This window comes from Cynocephalus volans, chromosome 10, assembly GCF_027409185.1.
Source record: "Cynocephalus volans isolate mCynVol1 chromosome 10, mCynVol1.pri, whole genome shotgun sequence".
Classification (NCBI taxonomy): domain Eukaryota; kingdom Metazoa; phylum Chordata; class Mammalia; order Dermoptera; family Cynocephalidae; genus Cynocephalus; species Cynocephalus volans.
Genome location: NC_084469.1, coordinates 117,491,234 through 117,513,603, shown reverse-complemented (window position 1 = coordinate 117,513,603; position 22,370 = coordinate 117,491,234). Strand labels below are relative to the sequence as shown.

General features: G+C 54.0%; 1 protein-coding gene across 2 annotated transcripts in view; it reads left to right on the top strand.

Moving 5' to 3' along the window:
- Positions 1 to 14,832, top strand: part of NECAB2 (N-terminal EF-hand calcium binding protein 2) — a 30,425-nt gene extending 15,593 nt beyond the window's left edge. The window contains exons 6-13 of one of the 2 annotated variants that reach the window (XM_063113121.1): positions 2,850 to 2,986; positions 5,458 to 5,576; positions 5,746 to 5,825; positions 8,506 to 8,559; positions 9,175 to 9,287; positions 12,397 to 12,474; positions 14,200 to 14,291; positions 14,810 to 14,832. In XM_063113121.1, coding sequence (XP_062969191.1) covers positions 2,850 to 2,986; positions 5,458 to 5,576; positions 5,746 to 5,825; positions 8,506 to 8,559; positions 9,175 to 9,287; positions 12,397 to 12,474; positions 14,200 to 14,291; positions 14,810 to 14,832 — 696 coding nt within the window. The remainder of the gene's footprint in view (positions 1 to 2,849; positions 2,987 to 5,457; positions 5,577 to 5,745; positions 5,826 to 8,505; positions 8,560 to 9,174; positions 9,288 to 12,396; positions 12,475 to 14,199; positions 14,292 to 14,809) is intronic. The other variant, XM_063113122.1, reaches the window with a different exon arrangement.
- Positions 14,833 to 22,370: the final 7,538 nt, after the last annotated feature.

Below are 22,370 nucleotides of genomic sequence, written 5' to 3'. Positions count from 1 at the left end.
TTGTGTAATACTTCCTCATTTAAATTCTAACTTGATAGTGTTATTGCAACTTGTCCTGTTCTTTTGATCAAATTTGGTCACAGAATCTTTGCACAGGCTTTTCTTGTAAATCCTTTGTGCTGCTTTGGTTTAGGTGTGTTTCTGGTTGGATCTGATTTAATCCAATCTGGGACCACGTCTTTACATGTTTTTACCTTTTGATGGTCTCTGTGTTTATATTGTTGAATGTGATTGGAAGGTAAAAATCCTAGTTTTCATTTTACTAGTGATTTTTAATGAAAAAAAGTTAACATTCTTAATTCTGTTTTTATACTTAGCTAATAAAAGACACTTCCTATTCCCTCTAGAAATAAAAGGAATTTGCCTTTGTAACCTTAATGTTTAATTTGAGCGGTCACCATTATGTCTTCTTTTCACAACTTCTCTATTCAGTAATTCTTTCTCTAATTCAAGCCTAGATGATTTAGGAAAAATTCTTAAGCATTCTTTGCAGAAAGGGTGCTCATCTGGTAAAATTTCAGAGATTTGCTGATTTCTGAAAATCTCCCTGTTGCCCTGCAAATAAGTTACTTGTCCACTGGATACAAGGTTTCTAGGTCTGATCCTTCCCCTCTGGAACCTATAGAGCTGGTCTCTTGGATGAGGCATCAATTGTGGCAGAAGAGAAATCCGTAAAAGCTTCATTTTTACTCCCTTGAAAATAACTTGTCTTTTTTAGAATCCAGCTCACCAGTAATATTTATCAATCCCCTGTCTGCATCCCCAGTTACTGGTTGGGTGCTCTTAAGACACTTCACCTCGTTTTTCTGCTTGGTCACTTCTAGCAGTCTTTTTCTTTGTGTTTAGATTTTTTACCAAGTTGTCTTCCTGTTCGTTTTTGGCCATTCATTTGTCCAGAGTCCACTGATCACTGGATCGTGTGTTTCAACTGTCTGCTGGGAAGGATAATTGATCATTGCAATACATCAGGCTACCAGAACCTGACATACTTTCTGCCACAGGTTCATTCTCCACCAGGGCCTGTCTGCAGCGGGCTCTGGCCTGGCTGTTGGCACAGGACATCCACTTCCACACCTTCTCCATGTACCCCTGCTCCCACCCCCATCTCTGTTTCTCGGTCTCTCTGTCTCTCAGCCATGTATCCCATTGTGCAGTTATTGCTAATTAATTCCCAGTCAGAGTGATGGATGGTTTAATTTGCTTTCCTTCAGAGCCCTGTTTTCCTTGCCTTGCCAGGGACCGGGCAGAATTCCAAGGTGCCCGGAGCCGATGGCTCAGGAAGGCGGGGTCTTGGAGGCAGCTTGAAGAACAGCACAGGGTGTGAGAGACCTGGAATCCCCCAACGTGGCATCATTTTGTCATCTCATTCTTGAGTGACCTGGATAAGACAGAGCCTTCTCCCTTCCTCTGTAAAGCCTTTTGCAGTCCAAAGAATCTCAACTGGTCCAAAAGCCTTGAGAAACTCAGCCTTTCTTGAGGTCTCCTGACAAAGGAAATTCTATCTCATACCACAGTGCAAAACTAGATGAAAACCCTCTTTATCCATCTTTCCCCACAGTTCCCCTCCTCAGAGCATCTGCAAAGCCTCCCTCTTTCAGTCCCTCCCTGCTCCTCTGTTGCCTCCCTCTGAGTGCTGAGCCTCAGGCGCTTTCTTGGGGAAGCCAGTTTAACCCACTTGGCTGCTTTTGATTCTCTTCTGTTATTTCACTGAGTTAGCAGCATGGAGACCCAGGCACCCAAGAATTCTCCTTGGAGGAAGAAGGAGGGAGAGGAGGTTATGAATTCGTCTTCCCTAGTATTTTATCCCTGTTACAACAATAAAAACAGCACTGCTGCTGCCATCGCCACCATTACCCCCATCACCACCATCACTACCACCACCACCATCACCATCATCACCACCATCATGATCACCACCACCACCACCACCATCACCAACACCACCATCATCACCACCATCAACATCATCACCATCACCACCATCACGATCACCACCACCACCACCACCATCACCAACACCACCATCATCACCACCATCAACATCATCACCATCACCACCATCATCACCACCACCATCACCACCACCATCATCACCACCACCATCACCATCACGACCACCACCACCATCACGACCACCACCATCATGACCACCACCATCACCACCACCACCATCACCACCACCACCACCATTGTCATCACCATAATCACCACCATCACCACCACCACCACCACCATCACGATCACCACCACCACCACCATCACCATTACCAACACAATCACCATCACCATCATCACCACCACCACCACCACCGTCATCAACACAATCACCATCACCACTATCACCATCTTCGTCACCTTCACCACCATCACCACCATCACCATCACCACCACCACCACCACTGCCACCGCCACCACCACCATCATCCCCACCATCACCACCGCCACCACCACCATAACCGCCATCACCACCATCACCATCACTGTCTTTATCAAAGCAGCTGCTGTTTACTGAGTATTTACTATGTGACAGATACTATGCTGAGCATTGTATATACATTTTGTCATTTAGTCCTCACTGCAGCCTTGTAAGATAGACACTACAGTGACCATCATGCTCAGGGTCACCGAGCTGGTAAGTGGTGAAGCCAATACTCAGGCCTCGTCTCTGATTCCATAGCCCCTGCCTGGAGATTCTGTAGCCTCCCAGATGCAGGGAGCAGTGGGGTCCCCTCTTCCCACTGCAAGGCAGAGACACTGACCCCAGGTGCTCCCCATAACTTCTGTGCTAGACCCCACATCCAAATTCCCTCGCAACCTTTGTCCTTGGGGCCCTTCCCGACTCTCCACAGGTATACGAGGGCGGGAGCAACGTGGACCGGTTTGTGACCCGCTTCCTCCTGAAGGAGACAGCCAATCAGATCCAATCGCTGCTGAGCTCCGTGGAGAGTGCAGTGGAGGCCATCGAGGAGCAGACCAGCCAGATCCGGTGCGTGATGGGGCCTTGCAAGGTCTCCAGGGGCATGCCGACACATACGCACACAGCCTGCTGCTTACTGGGGTGTTTGTTTACCTAGGAGCTGGGTGACCTTGGGAAAGTTGCTGTACCTCTCTGGGCCTCCATTTTGCCAACTGTAATGTGGGGACAATTATATACCTAACCGCCCAGTCACTGTAGGATTGAATGAGAAAGTACGTGCTCAGGAGAATGCCTGGTGTACATATGGTACGTGCATGCCTTCATACCATAAGGCACTATTTCCCAGACTAATCAATTTTACCACATCCCCATACCACTTGTTTAGGTGGAACTGTTCTATTGCTGGGCCCAGTTTTTACAACTGGAAATAAATTGAAGAAACAGTGTGTGGTTACTTGGAAAATGAGTCTCACGTGCCATCAATGGAGTAACCAACAAAGAAGTAGCCTAAGTTTGCTCCCTCTCTGTTAAGAGAGGCTGGGAGATCTGAGAGAGACATTGAAGACAGGGTAGCACCAAATTGAGACTTTCTCGGGAGGCTTGAAAGAGTGAAAATGGAGTGGTTTTCTCATGGTGTACTCAGTGTTATGTAAGGCCTCGCTCATGTGCCCATAACCACAGAAAATCCCGAGATCCCGCGTGGGCGGCAATGCTGTGTTGAGGCTGTGACCTGGGGTCTAGAGAGGAGCAGTCCTCTCCCCCCAGCCCACCAGTACCATTTGCTGTCCCAAGACTCCTCTCCGCCCAGCTCCTCCCAGAACAGTCTGTGTGCCTGGCACAAAGGCTGAGTAGAGAAAATACAGAGCAACAGCCACGTGTCCGCGCCCAAGCTCTGTGGAGCCTTGACTTCCTCTGGACACAGCCTTGAGTTTCCCAGGCAGAGAGGCCAGCCCAGCCAGGATGCTGGCTTGCTGTGGGTTGGGGGTTTGAGTATGTGTCTTTTGTTTGGTGAGGGCAGGTCCCATTCAGGTAAGATTGTGAAGGCCACTTCATGATGCTGTTCCCAAAGTATGTTTGCTCTGAGTGCCTGCGGCCTAATCACCGGGAAAACTTAAAATGCAGAGTCTTGGGTCCCAGGCCACACCCACTGGTTAGAATCCCTGGGAGATGAGCCCAGGACTCTACATCTGTGGTCAGTCATGTGATTCTGAGGGTCCCCAAAGTTAACAGCCACCACTCTGGAAGCTGACACATTTCCTTTGTGTTTTGTCACTATCTTGGTGAAAACCTTGCCGTTTTTATCCTGCCACAGAATAGATAGTATTGCTGCGTGATTTTCATCAGTGATTTCCTGCCCTATGACATGGTGATGGTTATACCTGCCACCCCGAATTGGGACATTGGTGGAAGGGATGGCATGTCATGATGGGGAGATACACCTGTTCCACATGCCCCCACCTCAGACCACCTTAAGTCCCAGCTATTTTGGCTCCTGGCCGTGGGTCCCCAGGGCCATCTGTTCTGTTTACCGGCCCCAGAGCAGCCTCCAGGATGTCGTGTTCCAGTCAGAAGCCGCTGGTTCAACACCTGCCACCCCGGGGAGTTGGGTTTGCCCCTTCAGCACATGGGAGAGCCTTGCTGAGCTTTCAAGGTTCATAGGAGACAAATTCCAGAATGCACCGAGGCAACAATGCTCAAAGAAGGAGGGGGTAGTGTTGAGAGGGGCACGTCAGCCATGCACAGGGGCACTGTGTGTGTTTGTGTATTTGTATGTGGTGAGTTTTCCAGCATCCCTTTGCACGGGAGGGTTTGGATATTCACCATGCATTTGTTGAGTCCCTATGTGCCAGGCACAGTGCTCAGGGAGTAGGGTGTATGCACCTCCCTGGCTAGCTGTGTCTGTCAGGGTGCGTGGGGGCTGTGCTCACCAGCGTGTGTTGGAACTCAGTAGAGGGTTCAGGGCCAGGAGGTGGGGCCTGGCCCCTCTCTCTAGGGCCTGGCTGATCACAGCTTTCTGTCCTGTTATGTCCCCAACTGTCTCTTAGGGTTCCTTTTGGGGGGGTGGCAGATTGCTGGTACAAACCCAGGTCACCCACCCCAGAGGGCACCAAACACCAAACTGGCTTCCAGTGAGGTGGGGAAGGACGGGGACTTGGTATCTTCACAGCATGGGCTCAGCGGTTGCCCAGGAGGCTGTGAACTGTTGGGATAGGGTAGGCTCCTGGCTTAGCCTCACTCCAGCCCTGCACCTGAATCTCTCAGGAACAGGGCCTGGGCATGGGGTCCTAGAATGGAGCTGAGTTCAAGTTCTGGCTGGGGCAAGGCATTGACTGAGTCACCTGCTTTATGGGCCTCATTTCCACCTCCGTGAAAGCAAAAGCGGTAATGCCCACCTCACAGGGGTGAGGTTCCCCAGGGCGAACACTGGGCACATCTCAGCCCACAGCCAGCGCTACACAAATGCCTGCTGAAGCTGCTGCAAGTGTCAGGGCCCTGCAGCCAACACCGTAGTCTGTGTGTTTCCCCCTCTCAAACTGCAGACAGAACCACAGCAAACCCAGCCACGGCATGGTGGAGACCTGGTATGGAAGCCCCAGTCTGCCTTACACCCCCAACCAGAAGCTCACAGCCACGGACCAAGGGAGGAGCCCTCTGTCTGGTGAGAGAGCAGTGGCCAGAGGTCGGGGCAGTGGCCGGGGCTTTGGAGGAATTCTGAGAGTGCCCTGGCTGTGACAGTGACCGGGGGTAGGATCAGTCTGGGTGTTCCCTTCCCCCTCAGGCCTGGCCCTGTCCCTCCCACCATCAGGGTGTCTGTTTCTCCTTCTCAGCCACCTCGGACCCAAAGGAGGAGGGCCTGGAAGCCCAGGTCAGCCGGTTGGCAGAGCTGATTGGGAGGCTGGAGAACAGGGTAAGCCCCAGCCACGTGCCCACTGTGATCCCTCCTCTCTTCCCAGCCCCTGGGGCGTGCAGTTAGGCCTGGACTTCAGGACAGAAGTCAGGGCTGCAGAGGGGACAGGGGCCATGGAAAAGACCCCCATCACCAGGTGGGGTGTGGCAATGGAGAACTCAACTAAGGCTCAGACCCTGGGGAATATGTGTGTTGTACAGGCCTAAGGAGAGGCCCCTGGTAAAAGGGGGCTGTTGGGAGGGTGAGTGAGTGGCCAAGAGGGACGTCTCCAGGAGCAGAGAGTAGCCAACAGGGTCCCTGCTGCAAGGGATGTAACTTCAACTTTGAAGGAGACTTTGCTCTAAGGCAGGGGTGGCCTAAGCAGGTGGGAGCAGGAAGTGGCACATGGATGAATGAGACACTGTGATGATTCAGGACAGCTTAGAAACAAGGAGATGATGTGGCCCATCCACAGTAATAGCAAAGGACACAACCTTTACACAATCACGTTTTCAGAGAATGTTTTGTGACTCGGTAGAGTACTCACAACATGACCATTTGGTGGAGGAAAGAAAACAGTGTGCCTTAGGGCTTACCAGCTGCATGGGCTCAGGTATCAGACTGTCAACATCCCAACTCTGGCTGTACTGCTTAACAGCTGTGTGCCTTGGGCCAGTGACTTACATTCTCTGAGCCTCAGATTCCTCCTCTGATGAAAGAGAAAATAATCAGCAGAATGTTACCTCTCACAGGGGCGTTGTTCAGATGAAATAAAATGATGCCTTATGGCTTAGCACAGAGCCCCTGGTCATAGTTAGCATTTAATATTAGCAATGTTAGCAATTATTATCAGTCATTCCACTACCAAAACCTGTACACATGCACGCACCACACCCACACACCTACATAAACCAGGATAACAGGTGTCTCAGAGCCCTAGCATAGAGGTGATTTCACATTTCCTCTACTTTTCTGTATTTTTTTAACATCGTTTGCTAAGGGCATTGCTGCTTTGCTGGGTTTGAGGGTCGCAGGGGGAGGGATTCGAGGGGCTCCCCACCGGGAGGGACGCACAGTCTGTCACTTGGAGGGAAGTCCGAGGCAGGAGGCAGGCGCGCCCCCTGCAGTGCGGAGGCCGGGGTGGGATCGCTCCCCCTTGAAGCCGACTGTCGGGGTGAGAGCGGCTCGGCGGGACCCTGCGGCCCAGTTGTCATAACAACTCGGCAGGCGCCTCGGGAGGGAGGCTCTTTGCAGCTTATTTTTAGCGCCCGGTCGCCCTAACAACCAGGCTGGCTGGTAACCGAGGAGCACCTGGGCGTCCTGGAGACGGGTCGGGGCCCTCGTCCCCGGCCTCTGATTGGCCCAGGCCGCGAGCAGGAGCCAATCCGGGCCTGGCTCCGGCCCCGCCCTTTCGCGGGCCAACCGGAGCCGCTTCCGGGCTCTGCCTGGGCTGGGAGGATGGAGGCGCTGGGGCGGCGAGGCTGGAGAGCGGTGGGGCAGACCCGTGCCTCTGCTCTCGGGGAACCCACATACACGATTGTGAAACGATGGAGACAGACGCTCCTGCCAGGCACACCGTCAGCACTTAAAGCACGTTCGCGTAACGCGTCCGGGAGAAGTCAGTACCCTCTCCAGGATCGGCCCCTACAGCGCCCTTTCTTCAGACACTGAGACTTGTAAGGTGGGATTGCACACCACAGCCTGCTCACCTGCCGCTGTTTTCCTTGACAGCCAGCTGATAGGCCTCACACGTGTGCTCATGAGATTGCAGTCTGTCCTCATGCAGGATGGACAGGGATAGGCACAGAGGTGGCGATTGTCGCGGTGCACCAGTGAAAGGAAGAAGAATCATGATTCTTTGTGTCAGGTGGGGAGAGATACTCGGTCCAAACCCAGGCTGTGACACTTAACCAGCTTTTGTGACCTTCGGAGCCCAGGGTTGTCTCCTATGAAATAGTGACCGTTGAGCATCAGTGAGTGGTCAGCAGGTACCTAGTAGACACCAGGTACCGATGACACAGAGCTGACATGGTTCCTGCTACAGGGACTTACAGTGGGGCAGTACCCACCTCAGGGAGTCTGAAAAGTTAAGTAAGATGTATTTGCAAACCATTTAGCTCAGGACCTGGGGAAGGCCAGGGAGAAGGAATGTATCACTCCATTCCGACCATTACATTCGTGAGGTGCCAGGGATTGTGATTTGGGTGAGTTGTAAGTTGATGGGGAACCTCAGGGCTGTTGCCAGCCACTGAGGCAAAAAACAGCAGCATCCTGGATTGGGGCTTCTTGAGTCCCCACCCCTGCCTCTCCTGAGACCTCCCACCCCAGCAAAACACTCAGAGTCTCCTTTGTGCCCTCTGCAGTGGGTGGGCTTGGCCTCTGTGCCTTCCAGTGCCCCGAGATGCCCGGGCCAGAAGGGATTTTCTGCCACCTCCTGTGGTTGGTCCCCAGCCCTGCCTTCCTGGGTTCCCTCTGAGCCAGCACTGTGCATGGAGCGTGGACTGAGCCCTGTCCAGTGAGGCCTGGCCTCTAGGAGCTCCCACCAGCCCAGGGGTTCCCAGATCCCCTGGCACCTTAGGGCAGGGGTGCTGAAGCTCTGTGGTGGTCCCGAGTGCTCTAGTGTCGCTGTGGTGGGACCTGGAGGCCTCTCTGGTGGAGGTGGCCTGTGTCTCTAGTGTCACTTTGTGCTTCATTGTTTCAGACACTCTGGTTTGACCTGCAGCAGCGCCTCTCAGATGAAGAAGGCACCAACATGGTGAGACCCCTTCCCTGAGACCCTCTTTCCCCTGCTTTCCCATGGCCTCATCTCTGCCTAAGCCAGGACTGTCAAGATCCGGGTGGATTTATGTCTCTAACCTACCCCTCCTGCCCAGAACCACCACCAGGGAAGATGAAGCCCTAACACTTGGCCCCCAGACCCTGCCCTGGCCCAGGTGTTCTTCGAGGCTCCAGGGACTCTAATCAAAAGAAGTTTTGCCTGGAGCAAAGCAGTTGGCAAGACAGTGATGCCAAAACGCTGAATCAATCAGAAAGGGACTTTGCTGGTGCCTGGTTCTGCTGGTCTCAGGGACCTGGATGTCTTGTAGGCACAATGGACATTCATAGGGCCTCTTTAAACACCCTTGCCTGTTTCTCACCATTTGTGGGGACTACTTTCTGCATTTGGCTCAGTTCTAGTCCTTTTTAGCCAGTTTTCATGTGTGAGAATGAAAACCATGTGTGTGTTGGGGCGGGGGTTGTGTCTGGCTTTATTTTGGCCCAATTGTCCTGTCCCCTCAGAAGGGAGGCATTGGAGGCTGGGTGGGGTTTGGGGGAGGGCTTGGCAGGGAGCTGAGGGGGCGCCCACCGCACTCACTCTCTGGCCCGGCAGCACCTGCAGCTGGTCCGGCAGGAGATGGCCGTGTGCCCCGAGCAGCTGAGCGAGTTCCTGGACTCCCTGCGACAGTACCTGCGGGGCACCGCCGGGGCGAGGACCTGCTTCCAGTGAGTGAGCCACAGCACGGTGGATGGTGGCGGGGGCTCTGCCTGGTGTGGTAGATGGGGCAGGACCAGCCTCAGCCCTGAGAACAGACCGTGCCCCAGGGAAACGTACAGCAGGGTGATTAGGGGAGCTGTGTTCAGCTTCTTCCCGGCTGTGCACACGCGTCGCAAGTCACTTCAAGTGACTTCATCTCCTTGGCCTCAGCTTACTCGTCTACAAAGTGGGGCCAACAACAGGACCTGCTGGCGGGGGTTGTGGGAGCATAAGTGGAGTAGGGATATGAAGGGCTCAGGCCGGACCAGACACTGTCCACGTGCCCCCGGTGCGAGCTGCTGCTGTGGCCGTCGTCGTACACCTAGCACCCGGCCTGGCATGTAGCTCGCGCTCAGCAAATTATAAAGGATGGAAGAAAAAGGAGAGGACGTGAGGCCAGAGGGAAATGCCTGAGAAACAGTAGCCACCAGGTTTTCTCCTGGTCTGTGCTGAGACACCCAGGAGGAGTCCTCAGTGGGGGTGGGGGTAGCTGGGCCAACAGCCCCCACCTGTGTCTCCAAACTTTGGGCGGCTCCTTGGGACCTCCCCCTCCCATCCCTTCCCTGCACCCAGGCCTGTATTGCTCCTCAGCAAAGCTGAGCTGGTGGCCGTGGCCACATCTGAGGGTCTACAAAAGACCACAGCCCTGCTGGTGGTGGCCCAAGAGAGCTGTGGGCACCAGCCGCCCGGCTCTCTCCCTTCTTGTCTACACGGCCAGCCCTCTGGCCTGCCTGTCAGTGCCCAGTAGCCGTGGCCTCTGTGCCGGTTCCCTACCTCGATTCCCTCCCTCTCCAGTGGTTTTTTTTCCATCCTGAGAGCTCATGTTCTGCACCCTCTTGTTTCCTGGGAGCCTGCTAGGGGCAGGCTCTGGACCCTGGGACACAGCTGTGAACCAGGTAGGCAGGTGGCTGTTCTAGCTAAATATTTATTCTTGGTGGGACAGGGGCAGACAAAGATGGTTCCAGATGGTGGTAGGTGCTGCGGAGGCCAGGAAACAAGGTCTTGCCAGAGAAGGCACTTTGGGGAGAGGCTGCTCGAGGTTGAGGAGTCTCTGACTGCACAGCCGCCTGTCACCAAGGCCTGCGTGATGAGCAGCTTGACCTGCACAACGCAAGCTGGAGTGTCCAGGGCAGAGGCAGCTGAGAGCTGGGGTGGCAGCGGGAGGCAGCGTTTGAGAAAAAGAAAGCAGCCAGTGCGGCTGAACAGAGCAACATGGGGGAGAGGACCTGGCATGGTGGCAGGACCCATTCCTGCCAAGTGCAGCAGGCCAGTGGACCGTGCTGGAGATGCATACACAGGAGCAAGACTCAGTCCTGTCCCCGTTGTGTGAGGAAGGGCTGGGCAACCCAGGAGGAGACCCTGCAGTCACCAGGGAGGGGGTGATGGGGTGTCCTTGGCATGGTGGGTGGCACTGGCTGGATTTGCTAAGAGAGTGAATGGGAAGATGTGGGAGAGGAGACACGGTGGGCTCCCAGTTTCCTTGGCTTCACAGTTTTGACAGAGGACTGTGCCATTTACTGAGCTGCAGAAGACAAGGTGCTGAAAGACAAGTCTGCAGCTCCTGGCAGGGATGGGGCTGGGCAGGGGTTGGGGCTGCTGGGTGCACACGGTGCCTAAGGCCACACAGCAGTGAGCAGCAAGAGAGAAGGGGGCCCAGGCCTGGGAGGGAGGGAGACGAGGTGCCCAGCCACCCCCATGCAACTGGTGCTGACCCTTCAGGCTGAGCTCTGCCCCCTCATCGCATCACTCGGCCCACCTGTTGTGCTGCTTGGTACACACCCACCGTGCAGCCCCTTCCTCACAGGGCGCGGACCAGGCGCACCGGTCCCCAGGGCGTACAGTAGGGCTCCACGCCTGTTTGTTGAATGACTGCGTGTCCTCACTGCACCCTGAGCCTGCCTGCTCCATAACTGCTTTCATGGCGCTGCAGTCACCAAACAGATGAGCCAAGTTTCTTGTGATGACCTTTGCCTGTTGATGGAGAGAAAGACCCAGAAGCGGCACTATCCACATCTGGCAGAGGCCACAGGTTCCATCTGATCAGTGGGCAGCACGTGTCCCCAGCCTCTGCCCCATGTCCGCTCATCAAGTTAGGAGCCCGCAGCTCCACATGTAATTTTAGGCCAGAGTGTAATGAACTAATGATATGATTAGCGGCCTTGTTTCTCTGCTTCCATCCTGTGTGGCAAAACCTGGAATTGCCTGTAATTATACAGGGGAACATTCACCCGTGACAGAATCCTCCTGAAGGAGGGCTGGAGGGTTAGTTCTGCTGAGTGTGTGAAAGCGAGCAGAGGAGAGGCCAGATGGGAGCAGGACAGTGACACCAAATGATGTCGCCTGGGAGGGGGCCCTTGCTCCCCCAGGGCTACCACATTCCACAAGGTCCTGGAGACACCCCCTGTCCTCCTGCCCTCTCTGAAGCTCCAAGAGTCACGTAGCATCTGCCCTGTTTAAAACAAGGTGAATGACGTGCCCTGGGTCACACTGGTCATTCAGAAGTGACATGGGACTTGCCTGGCCTGTGGGATGCTCCCCCTGGGGAAGACCCTCCCTCAGTCTGTTTCCCCCTGTCAGGCCAGGTCCAACTTAAAGAGATTGTTTTAAGGATTAAATGAGAGAGTGCTTATGAAAGAGGAACATGCTTTGTTTTTTAAAGGTAAAGTTTTTTAATGAATATGAAGCCTTTTACAATTACATTTCATTATGATCTGCTCAACAAATAACTGCTGGCCACTCTAAGGGGCCAGGCCTTGTTCCAAACAGACCTGGTGGCTGGTCCTGGAGGCTCCGAGATATTCTGATTGGAAAAGCAGAGGCCCCCATTGTGGGGACAAGGTGGCCGCCATACCCAGACTGCCCTGGTGTCCCCAGCCTTCGCCAGCCTCACATTTCCAGGCTCGAGGTTATCCCCGAGCCTGACTCTTGAGTCCCCCCGGCAAGGCGCGTTCGAGGGCAGGGCAGGGCCAGGGAAGGAGGTGGAGGAGGCATTTGTGTGTGTCCGTGTTCCAGCGGGCAGCCCACAGGGGCGAGGGCTGCTCCCGTCCGTGCGCAGACTCCCTGCCTCTATCCCTGCAGCATCGCCGCGGTGAGGCTGTCGGACGGTTTTACCTTCGTCATCTACGAGTTCTGGGAGACGGAGGAGCAGTGGAGGAGGTGGGTGCAGCCATGTCCCCACATGCCAGGCCGGCAGCTTTGAGTTAGGTGACAGGCCATGGTGGGGGTGTCCCCGTGTGCCAGGCCGGCAGCTGTGGGTTAGGTGACAGGCTATGGTGGAGGTGACCCAATGTACCAGGCAGGCAGCTGTAGGTTAGGTGAGGGGGCCATGGTGGGGTGGGGTTGCGTGGTCCCTAGGGTCCCTTTCCTTGACCCCAGACTATCCATGAGAGGATGGGAATAATGAGTCCAGCCACCATGTTCCAGAAGCATCTACTGGCTAGAATGCCTGCCTCACTTGGCTGACACGTGCCCTGGTGCAGATGGAGGTGGTGTTTCTTGGCATGTAGTGAGACCCCTCACACTCCGCTGGGCTCTTTCAGTGCAGGTTCCCAGGCAGCCCCAGCCCTGCCAAGTCTCTGAATCTGACAGCAAGGCAGTTGCACACGTGTGCATGAAACTGCTGCTCTAAGGGTTACAATCCCCTCCCCAAGCCCTCCCGGCCTCACCCTTTCAGCTCACTCTTCCAGGTCCAGCTCCAGCGGCCTCCTCCAGGAAGCCCTCCTGATTCCACCCCCCCACCCCCTGAGTTTCCGGTCCCTCCTCTGTACCTCCTAAAATACCCCATTCCTCCTTGACTGGCCACTGAGGGCTGAGGCTCTGCCTCACTGAACATCTTACGCAGTCCAGGGCCTGATGCAGAGAAGGTAACTCAGTACCCATGTGACCCATTGCTCCATCGGTGAACCTCGTCAAAGCTGAGCTGCTGAGTGCTGACCAGGGAGCTGGGTGGTGAGATGGTAGGAGATGGGCTCTGATGGCCACTGTGGGGTTCCGTCTGTGGCTCTGTCACCTGCTCGGAACACATCCAGGGCAAGTGGCTCCCCTCCCTGGCTTGAGACAGGGATATCCAACACACACCCCTAATGGTTCTGCTTCGCCGGGCGCTCCCCATCCCTCCAGCACTGCCAGGCTGGCAGGAAGGGCAGCCTGTGGGTAGCTCCGCAGCCCTCACTGTCCTGCTTCCCTGCTGGACACTCACATGTGTTGACAGGCTGAGGACCCCAGGGGGGTGGGGCTGCCATGGGAGGTGAGTGACACAGGGAAGGACTCTGGGTCTCCTGTCCACACTTCGTTGACTTGGGAACAAGAGACTAAACCTCTCGAGGCTTCAGTGTCGTACAAGGCACGTGACAGTCACACCCCCTCCCAGGGTACATTGGGAGGTAGAATCTTTGTGCACTTAGACCTGTTCTCATTCCCAGGACAGGTTGACCCAGCAGGGTGTGTGGGGTACTGGCCTCAGTCCAGAAAGTCTTTCTTTTTTTTTTTCTTTTTTTTTTTTTTTTGTTCTTTTTTGTGACCGCGCTCAGCCAGTGAGCGAACCGGCCATCCCTATATAGGATCCAAACCCGCGGTGGGAGCGCTGCTGCGCTCCCAGCGCCGCACTCTCCCAAGTGAGCCACAGGGTCAGCCCAAGAAAGTCTTTCCATTAAAGCTCACTGGAAGGCAAGAAACTGGCCACTGTCCCCCAGCGTTGGTGGTCAGCCTCACTGGGGACTAGCCTTCTTCTCTTCCCAAAGAGACTCAGAGCCCAAACCAGCCCACTCTTGCTTTTGAGCTCCCCATCTCAGGCAGAGCTAGGATTAGAACTAGACCCTCTCCCAGAGGCTCCCAGACCCCCAGCCAAGCCCCACAACTAACACATGTCCCCTTGGGTTGCAGGCACCTGCAAAGCCCTGTGTGCAAGGCATTCCGGCATGTCAAGGTGGACACGCTGAGCCAGCCTGAGGCCCTCTCCAGGATCTCGGTGCCAGGTAGAGGGCAGGAGTGAGGGCCCAGAACAGCAGTGACAGCCAGGGGTAGCAGCAGCTGTCTCCACACAGAGACACTGACTCAAGAGGAGGGCAAGAGCCAAAGGGCAGCAGCTGGCAGCAAGCATACCCAATCCCCAGCAGGTCCCCTGCCCGCATCCACAGCCAGTCTGAATTTACCTGCCAGGTGTGTGATTTGCCTGGGTGACCAGCCAGCACCTGTGCATCACACAGAAGGTCCAAAGCCTTGCTTTGCTTGCTTCCTACTCAGGGCCACCACTGCCATCTGTACCATGGCGTCAGGCCAGCCCTGGCATGGCACAGAGCTGGCACTGGTTGAATAAGGGCACATTCTTGCAGGAAGTACTCCTCTGGCCTGCAGCAAGTGGGGGGCAGGAGAGGGGAAGCGTGCCACCCTGCCTGTCCCCTGCCAGCCGCAGCCCCCACAGAAAACGAGGGGAAGGGGATGCTGGTTCCCAACAAGCCCCCTTCCTAATGTTTCTCTCTCCTGCCACCTCTAGCTGCTTGGTGCACCGTGGGCTGAGACTGACCACATCCCCGAGGCCCTGCAGATGTGCCCACTGCCCTTCCCCCTCTTCTTGTAAAGGACGACCCATCTTTTCTAGAAACTTTGGTACATGAGCTGTCTTTTCAGTATACTTCTAAACAAGAATGTATTTTCCCCACTGTTTGGCGTGAAGGAGGGCCCCTTCCCCCTGGAATCTCCCACACCCCCCACCCTCGCTGGCAGGGCAGTGTCTGCACTGCTGGGGTCCTGCTGAAGCCAGAGGTTGTCGGTGACAGGGGAGGCTTCCTTGAGCCAGCAACCAGCCTCTCATTCCTGGCCTCTCCTCCCACCCTCAAGTGGCCATGCATGACCAGCCCCCACCATGCCCAGTCCGCCTCTGGCCTCCCTCCTACTCTAGTGGCCGAGGCTCAGCAGGACTCCTCCTGGCCAGCCACCACCTCTCTCCTCTTCCCTTCCTCATTGACATCCCTCCACTTAGTAGGAGCCGTGACCCCGTAGTGCCCAACCTAGCCTAGGCTGACCCACATGTGGTGGTAGAACCCACATAATCAGTGCCAGGATAGTAGACAGCAACTGGTGGGCATCAGCACCAATAAACTCTGGCTGGGAATGATGTGTGTTATGCTTCTGTGTCCTGTTTTCTGGTTCCTAACAGCTGGGGGAGGTGAGTTGTCAGGGTGCATGGGGCGCCAGGCAACATCAATTCAGGACAGCCCCTTATTTGCTCTGAAACTTTAACCAAGTCCCTCTGAGCCTCAGTTTTCTTATCTGTAAAATGGAGGTGATAACTTCATGGTGTAGGTATTTTGACAAATAAGCTCATGCTTGTTGTAAAGTTCAGGGTCCTCAAGACCACCCTCAGGCTCAGTAATTCACTAGAAGGACTCAGCAAAGCAGTTCTAGTTCAGTCATGGCTTATGACAGCAAAAGACTCAGACTGAAATCAGCAGAGGGAAGAGGCTCATGGTCAGGGTCCAGACAAGGCCCAGAGCTTCCAGCAGAGTAATGCAGACCGCACGTAATTCTCCCAGCAACAAGATGTGACAACATGCCCGGGGTACTGGCAACCAGGAACGCTCCCTGAGCCTCATGTCCAGAGTCTTTTCTGGGGCCTGGTCACTTAGACTTGGCTGACCACCCGGGTGGCTGACACCACATGGCCTTAGTATGGACTATATTGTATGGCCCAAGGCCCCAGGCAAACAAAGACACTTACCAGGCAAGACACTCCAAGGCCAAAGGCCAGACCGACCACTCTGTAAACACAGTTAACCACGGCACATCTGTAAATGAGCTATTCCAACAAGACAGGGAGACCAAGACTGAACTCGAAATAATGTTTTATGTCCTATTCTAGAAGCTTTGCAACTTCATCTCTTCCATTTCTCTGTCCTGGTTAGCAGGAAAGACTGTCACACAGGAAAGTCTCAAGGGACCAGGAAGGGAAGAGTAGTGGGTCCCTGTCCTAAGTCAGGACAGACCGGAGGGCAGGTGGGGAGATGACCACCAGGAGTAGCCGAGGCGTGGGGAGTAGGAAAGGAGTCGACAGTGCTGGTTGGGCCCAGAGAAAGGCCCTGAGCCAGGGCAGCAGCATCGCAGGGGCGCAGTGGGAGCCCCAGGGCAGTGGGCTGGGAACGGGCATCTATCCAACAGCAGCTCCAAGCCTGGCAGAGCTGGGAGTGGTCAGCCAGCGAAACATGGTCATTATTAATGCCGTACCACCAAGCGAGGTCCCCGTCCCCATGGCTGCCTGGAGCCTGGTGCCTTGAAGCCCCCACACCCGTGGCAGGTTCCATCCTCCTGCTTGTGTCCTGCCGCCTCCCTACACTGATGCCGGCCACTCACGCAAATCTAGTGAAACAGAGTGTGGGCTTGTGCAAAGAATACAGTGGGGATTCAGCTCCCAGATGTGCATCTCTGAGCTGAATGTCCTTGCACCAGCCTCTCAGAGCCTCTCTTTTCCCATCTGTGAAGTGGGGAGAAGACCCCCCCCACTTCAAAGGACCAGGAATGGCCTGGCTGGTGACAATGCCACTTACTGGGCTCCCGCTGCAGCACCCGCAAGCATAGAGCTGCCTTGCCGCCCCCCCCTCCAACAGCTGGTACTTTTCCAATCAGCTGAGCTGCTTTAAAAATAATATTCTCAGGGGGCTGAGGCTCTTCAGGGTACAACGAGGAACCCCGGCCGGCTGGGCACGTTGAGTTTCTTCCATGCATCACTCCTCTTGCTGAGCGCCCTGCACACCATCTCTGCTGACTGCCGCCCACAAGTGCTTAGAGCCTCCAGAGCCTCAGAATCTGAGTGGGCGGGAACGGGCTCCAAACAGAACAAATTTCAACCCTAAAAGGTATAAGCGCTCCCACTTAATTTACACTTCAGAGCCAGGCACGGGGCCAGGCACCTGGCAGGCATCATCTCCCTCAGTGCTCACTGCACCATCCTGCACTCAGCAGATGGGGAAATGGAGATGCAGAGAGGGCAAGTAACTCGCCAGAGGCCACACAGCAAGTAAGTGGCTCAGGTTAGACCCAAACCCAGAGCTATGTGCCACCCGTCCTGTGCCCGGCCACCGCACCACACGGCATCAATGCAGGGGAGCAACAGTTCCAGATTAATCCATTAAGATCCAAATTGGGTTCCTCAAAAGTTAAAGACAGAATTACATATGACCCAGGAATTCCATTCCTGGGTATATAATATACCCAAAACAATTGCAAAAAGGCATTCAAACAAGTAATTTTGCACAAGTATTCATAGCAGCACTGTTCATAGTAGCCAAAAATCAAAATCCAAAAAAAACACAGTAGCCAAAAGATGGAAACAACCCAAATGTCCATCACCCAGTGAATGGATAGGATATGGTCTATCCATACAGTGGGATCATAAAAAGGAAGGAAAAACAGACACATGCTACAGGACAGATGAACCCTGAAACAGCATGAGGACCACTATATGATCCCATTTATACGAAATGTTCAGAACAAGCAAATCCACACAGACAGAAGTAGATCAGTGGTTGCCCAGGGCGGGGTGGGGGATGGGGAGTGACTGCTTCACGCACGAGGTCTCCTGTGGGGTAATGGAAACGTTTCGTACTAGATGGAGGCAATGGGGGCACAGCACTGTGATTGTGTAATACCCCTGAACTGTACACTTCAGAGTGGTTCGTTTTATGTCATATGAATTTCACCACAATTTTTAAAAATCCCAATCAATTCACCTGTGCAAACAGAGTTCACCACCTGCACTCAACTGGTGGACCCACGTCTTTACTGGACCCTGTTCAAAACCTAGACCACCCACAGTAGTCTGCAGAGGAACCGTGTGTGGGGCAGGTGGCCTGCAGCACCCTGGGCTGGGCCCTGAGCCAGCAGGAAGGTGCTTCCGAGGGCACTCAGAGCCCCTGGCAGCAGCAATGCCCGAGGCTGGAGTACATGTCATTTGTACTATAAAATGTCACTTGGCCATGTTCAAAGCGGTTATGTGAGACATATAGGTCTCTACACGCAAGCACAGTTGTCACCATTGGCTGGGAGCTTATGACAGGCCAGGCTTTGTGCTTTTGCGCTGAGGGCTTTGCAAGTAAACCTCAGCCTGTCCTCACAGCTACCCTAGGAGAGAGGGGCTGTCCTCAGCTTTGTTTTAGAGGAGGACAAAGAGGACCGACACCTAGGGCCAGAGGACGCTGAGACTGAACGGCACTGGCGGAGGTTTTCTTGTGTTAGCAACCCAAGCACAGGCCTGTTCAGAGAGGGGACAGGCTCTGCCAAGCCCACACAGCTGGTAAGTGACAGGCAGAGCCAACTCAGATCTTCCAGACCCAGAGCCCATGCTTGAGGCCCTGAGGTGCCCCAAGGACACCACTTTTAGCCCTTCCTTCACCCAGCTGCTGTCCAAAACTTGAGGGAGCCACTTAGTATTTGAGCAGGACAATCCAAAAGACACTTCCCACCTTCCTTTATTGGGTAAGATGTCAGAGGGTGTCAGCACAGTCTGCGTTTGTCTGACTGCATGAGGCCACGTCCTTGCATTATGATGGTTAATTTAAAGCTAGTCATGTGAGGATCACATCTGTACCTGTCACAGAATCGAGATGGAAACCTTTGTCCCCAGTGGCGTATTCAGTCACCCCTTAAAGAGCCCTGCCCTTGCCTCTTCTTAGCATTCAGTGCTAGTTCACGTCCCTCCTGGTGTGTTTGCTGCTTTTGAGTGAGACCTCACATCCTCGTATTTCTCTTTTCCCCTTCACCACCAGGAAGCTCAGTGTTCCCCTGCAGATCTCAACCTGGGTTTTCTGGAAATACAGCTACCATTGCTTGGGTCCTTATTGTGTGTGAGGTATCCTACCAGTTGCTCTAGATACGTTATCACCTTTAATTCTCACAATAAGCCCACATTGTACACAATAAGCCTGCTCCATTTTGCTGGTAGGAAATCCAGTTCTTAGAAAAGATGCATGCATTTTTCAAAGCTTTGAAATGGCAAGTGGCAGAGCCAGTGTCCAAAACCAATATCCATAGATGGCAGAATAGACACCCCAGCATCACTCTCTCCCACAAATCAACCAATTTACAACTATGAAAAAGCAACGACAGCCAAGCTGGGGCCACTAGAGCTCAGGGGAAGAGGAGGAGAGACATATGGAGTGCATGAAGGTGGGCAAAGCCACAATGAGAGAAAGAAAAAACCCCTCTGACTGTTTCGAATCCCAGCCACTTCCAGGCTGGAGCTGCTGAGCACATGGAGCAAGAGCTGGCAAAAGCCGCAACTGTGCCCTTCGGATGAAGTTGCACAGTGTACGACTCCCCTGAGTTGGCAGGGGAGAAGAGGGCCTTGGTGGCCCCCAGGCCAGCAAGACCACTAATAGGGTTCTCATGTACCCACATAGGAGCAAGGAGCCACAACAACTGAAAAAAGAGAGCCACTCAGAGGCTGCTGAGTCATCTCAAGGGACCAGCGCATGACCCATCCCATGGGAAGTGTTTGCAGCACGGGCAGTGGGGGAGATGGGCCCATCAGGGGAACACTGGGGCACAGCAAGGACAGCTAATCTGCCCCCCAAACAGCATAGGACCACTCAGAGGAGACTGGTCAGGAATATAGAATTGCATGGGATGCAGTTTGATGAAAAGACTCAGGCCCAGACCAGAGTTTCTACACAACCCAGCTCCACCAGATTTCACTAGACCTGGAAGTACCTATAAAGTAAACCATTAAAACCTGAGCTGCACAAAAAGCCTTCCCTAGTGAATCAGCAGCAAAGCAGCAATTTAGCTCAACCACACAGTTCAAGTACTGGTCCTCACAGGAAGTTCCCCTGTTTTAGAAATAAGCAAAGTTTAGTTCTAGCGCAGAGTTTAAGTGGTAGGAATAGCAAATAATCCAACACAGAACTGAAAGAAGAAAAAAAGTACCCGCAACCAGAGACAAAGTTTGATATAAACTAGTAAAGGTCTCATTTCACAAAAGACACCTATAACACTTTGAAGGACCAGAAGTCTCCTGGGCTACCAAGCCAGAAACGGGGAGGGCTGGGGGCCTCAGCAATGCCCCCCAACACCTGCAACCAGTCCCAAGGGTGGGGGACGAGGGCCTCGGCCACACCCCCTGACATGCACAGCCAGCCCAGCGATGACCACCGAGCTGCTGCAGGAAGCAGCCTGGTCTCTCCTGAGCTGGGGTGGTGGGGGGCCAAGGGCCTCAATCACACCCCCCCTCCTTCCTCTTTCTTCCATCCCATTTCCTTCCTCTTTCCCCTCTCCCCCTCCCTCCCAACTGCTCTGCAACATCCTAGAATGTAAAAAATAATATTAGTAAAATTACATTTTCTTTTAAAAAAGAAAAAACAATATCCAACTCCAAAGCCAGTTCGTACACAGCCTCCTTTTATGGCATGACCCTCACCCTGCCACGCTTTGTTATTCCAGGACACTGTGAATGGTCCCATCACAGCCCCAGCCTTCCTGGCCAGTGCTGCAAAGCCTTCTAGGAAGCAGACGGGGTATAAATAATAAATGAATGACTCACTGTCTGCTCTGGGATGATAAATACACCATTAAAGCAATTCTGCCCAGCACATGTCCTGGTTCCCAAGGCCCTGCCTGGGAGGACACCATGGCCACTGAACATGGGGCGTGGCAGGTCATGGTGAGGCTGGTTAGAGAAGACCTGGAGAAGGGTTCAGTGTTCTCCTCACAGGGTAGAGTCTGTACTTGCAGCCACACCTCTCCCTTCCACCGGTGGTGCAGAGGGCTCCTCCCTGCCCCCAGGGCCTGCACACTAGTCCCCACCGCTGTGTGGAGTGGAAAGAGAACGGAGGCTGCTGGGTTCTCACTGGTTAGAGCATGGTGCTGACAACACCAAGGTCCAGCTGGAAAGAAGGAAGGAAGGGAGGGAGGGAGGGAAGGAGGGAAGGAAGGGGAAAAGGAAGGAAAAGAAAGGAAATGGACGATGAAATTTAACCCTAAATTGTTTCCGATCCCAGCTCTGTACCTCACAGGACAAGCAGCCTTGACGGTCCCAAGCCTCGGTTTCCTCTCCTGTAAAATGGACACGTCTGAAAACATCATGGCAAGTCATAGGGGCCAGACACAAAGGACAGGGAATATCCACAACAGGCAAACCCAAAGAGACTGAAAGTAGATTCCCGGCTGCCTGTGGCCAGGGGAGGGAGAAATGGGTACGAAGTTTCTCTCCCGGGTGGTGAAAGCGTCCCAGCATTAGATAGTGGCGGTGGCTGCACAGCTCTGGGAATATACTAAAAAACACTGAGCTGTACACTCTAAACAGGTGAATGTTATGATACCTGAATTCTATCTCAGTTTTAAAAATTCATGCATGTGGGCCGGCCTGTGGCTCACTCGGTAGAGTGCGGTGCTGATAACACCAAGGCCACAGGTTCGGATCCTATATAGGGATGGCCGGTTTGCTCACTGGCTGAGCGTGGTGCTGACAACACCAAGCCAAGGGTTGAGATCCCCTTACCGGTCATCTTTTTAAAAAAATAATAAATAAATAAATAAATAATAAAATAAAAATAAAAATTCATGCATGTGGACAGGCTGGAAAACACAATAAAAGTGGACCTGTCACCACCGCCCTCACACGGTCATGTACATGGTAGCTACATCACACAGGAGGAGCCTGACCCACTGCCTCCCCAGGGAGGTGTCCTGGAATGTCAGTCCCTCCCTCCTGGCTCTGGACCCACTGGCTTGTTGGAAGACAACCTGAGGCAGAGAAGAGTGGCCCGAATCCAGCAACATCAGGATGTTCCCGATGCCCCGTGCAGGGTCGGTGCTGGGGAACACGTGGACAGGGAACAGCCGGGCCCTTCCCCACCTCTCCACCCCCCTGCCCGCCTCCCTTCTTCCCCTCACCTCCTTTTCCTTACCCAGGCCCTGAGACAGACCCTTTGTCCTCTCTCTTCCTCTACTGCAGTGACTCCTTGCCCAGAATTGGGGTGGGGTCAGGTGGGAACTACAGAGCGAATAGTTCACTTGGCTTCCAGGCTTTTCAGGTCCAGTTGGTGCAAGGGAAAGGGAGCTCTCCT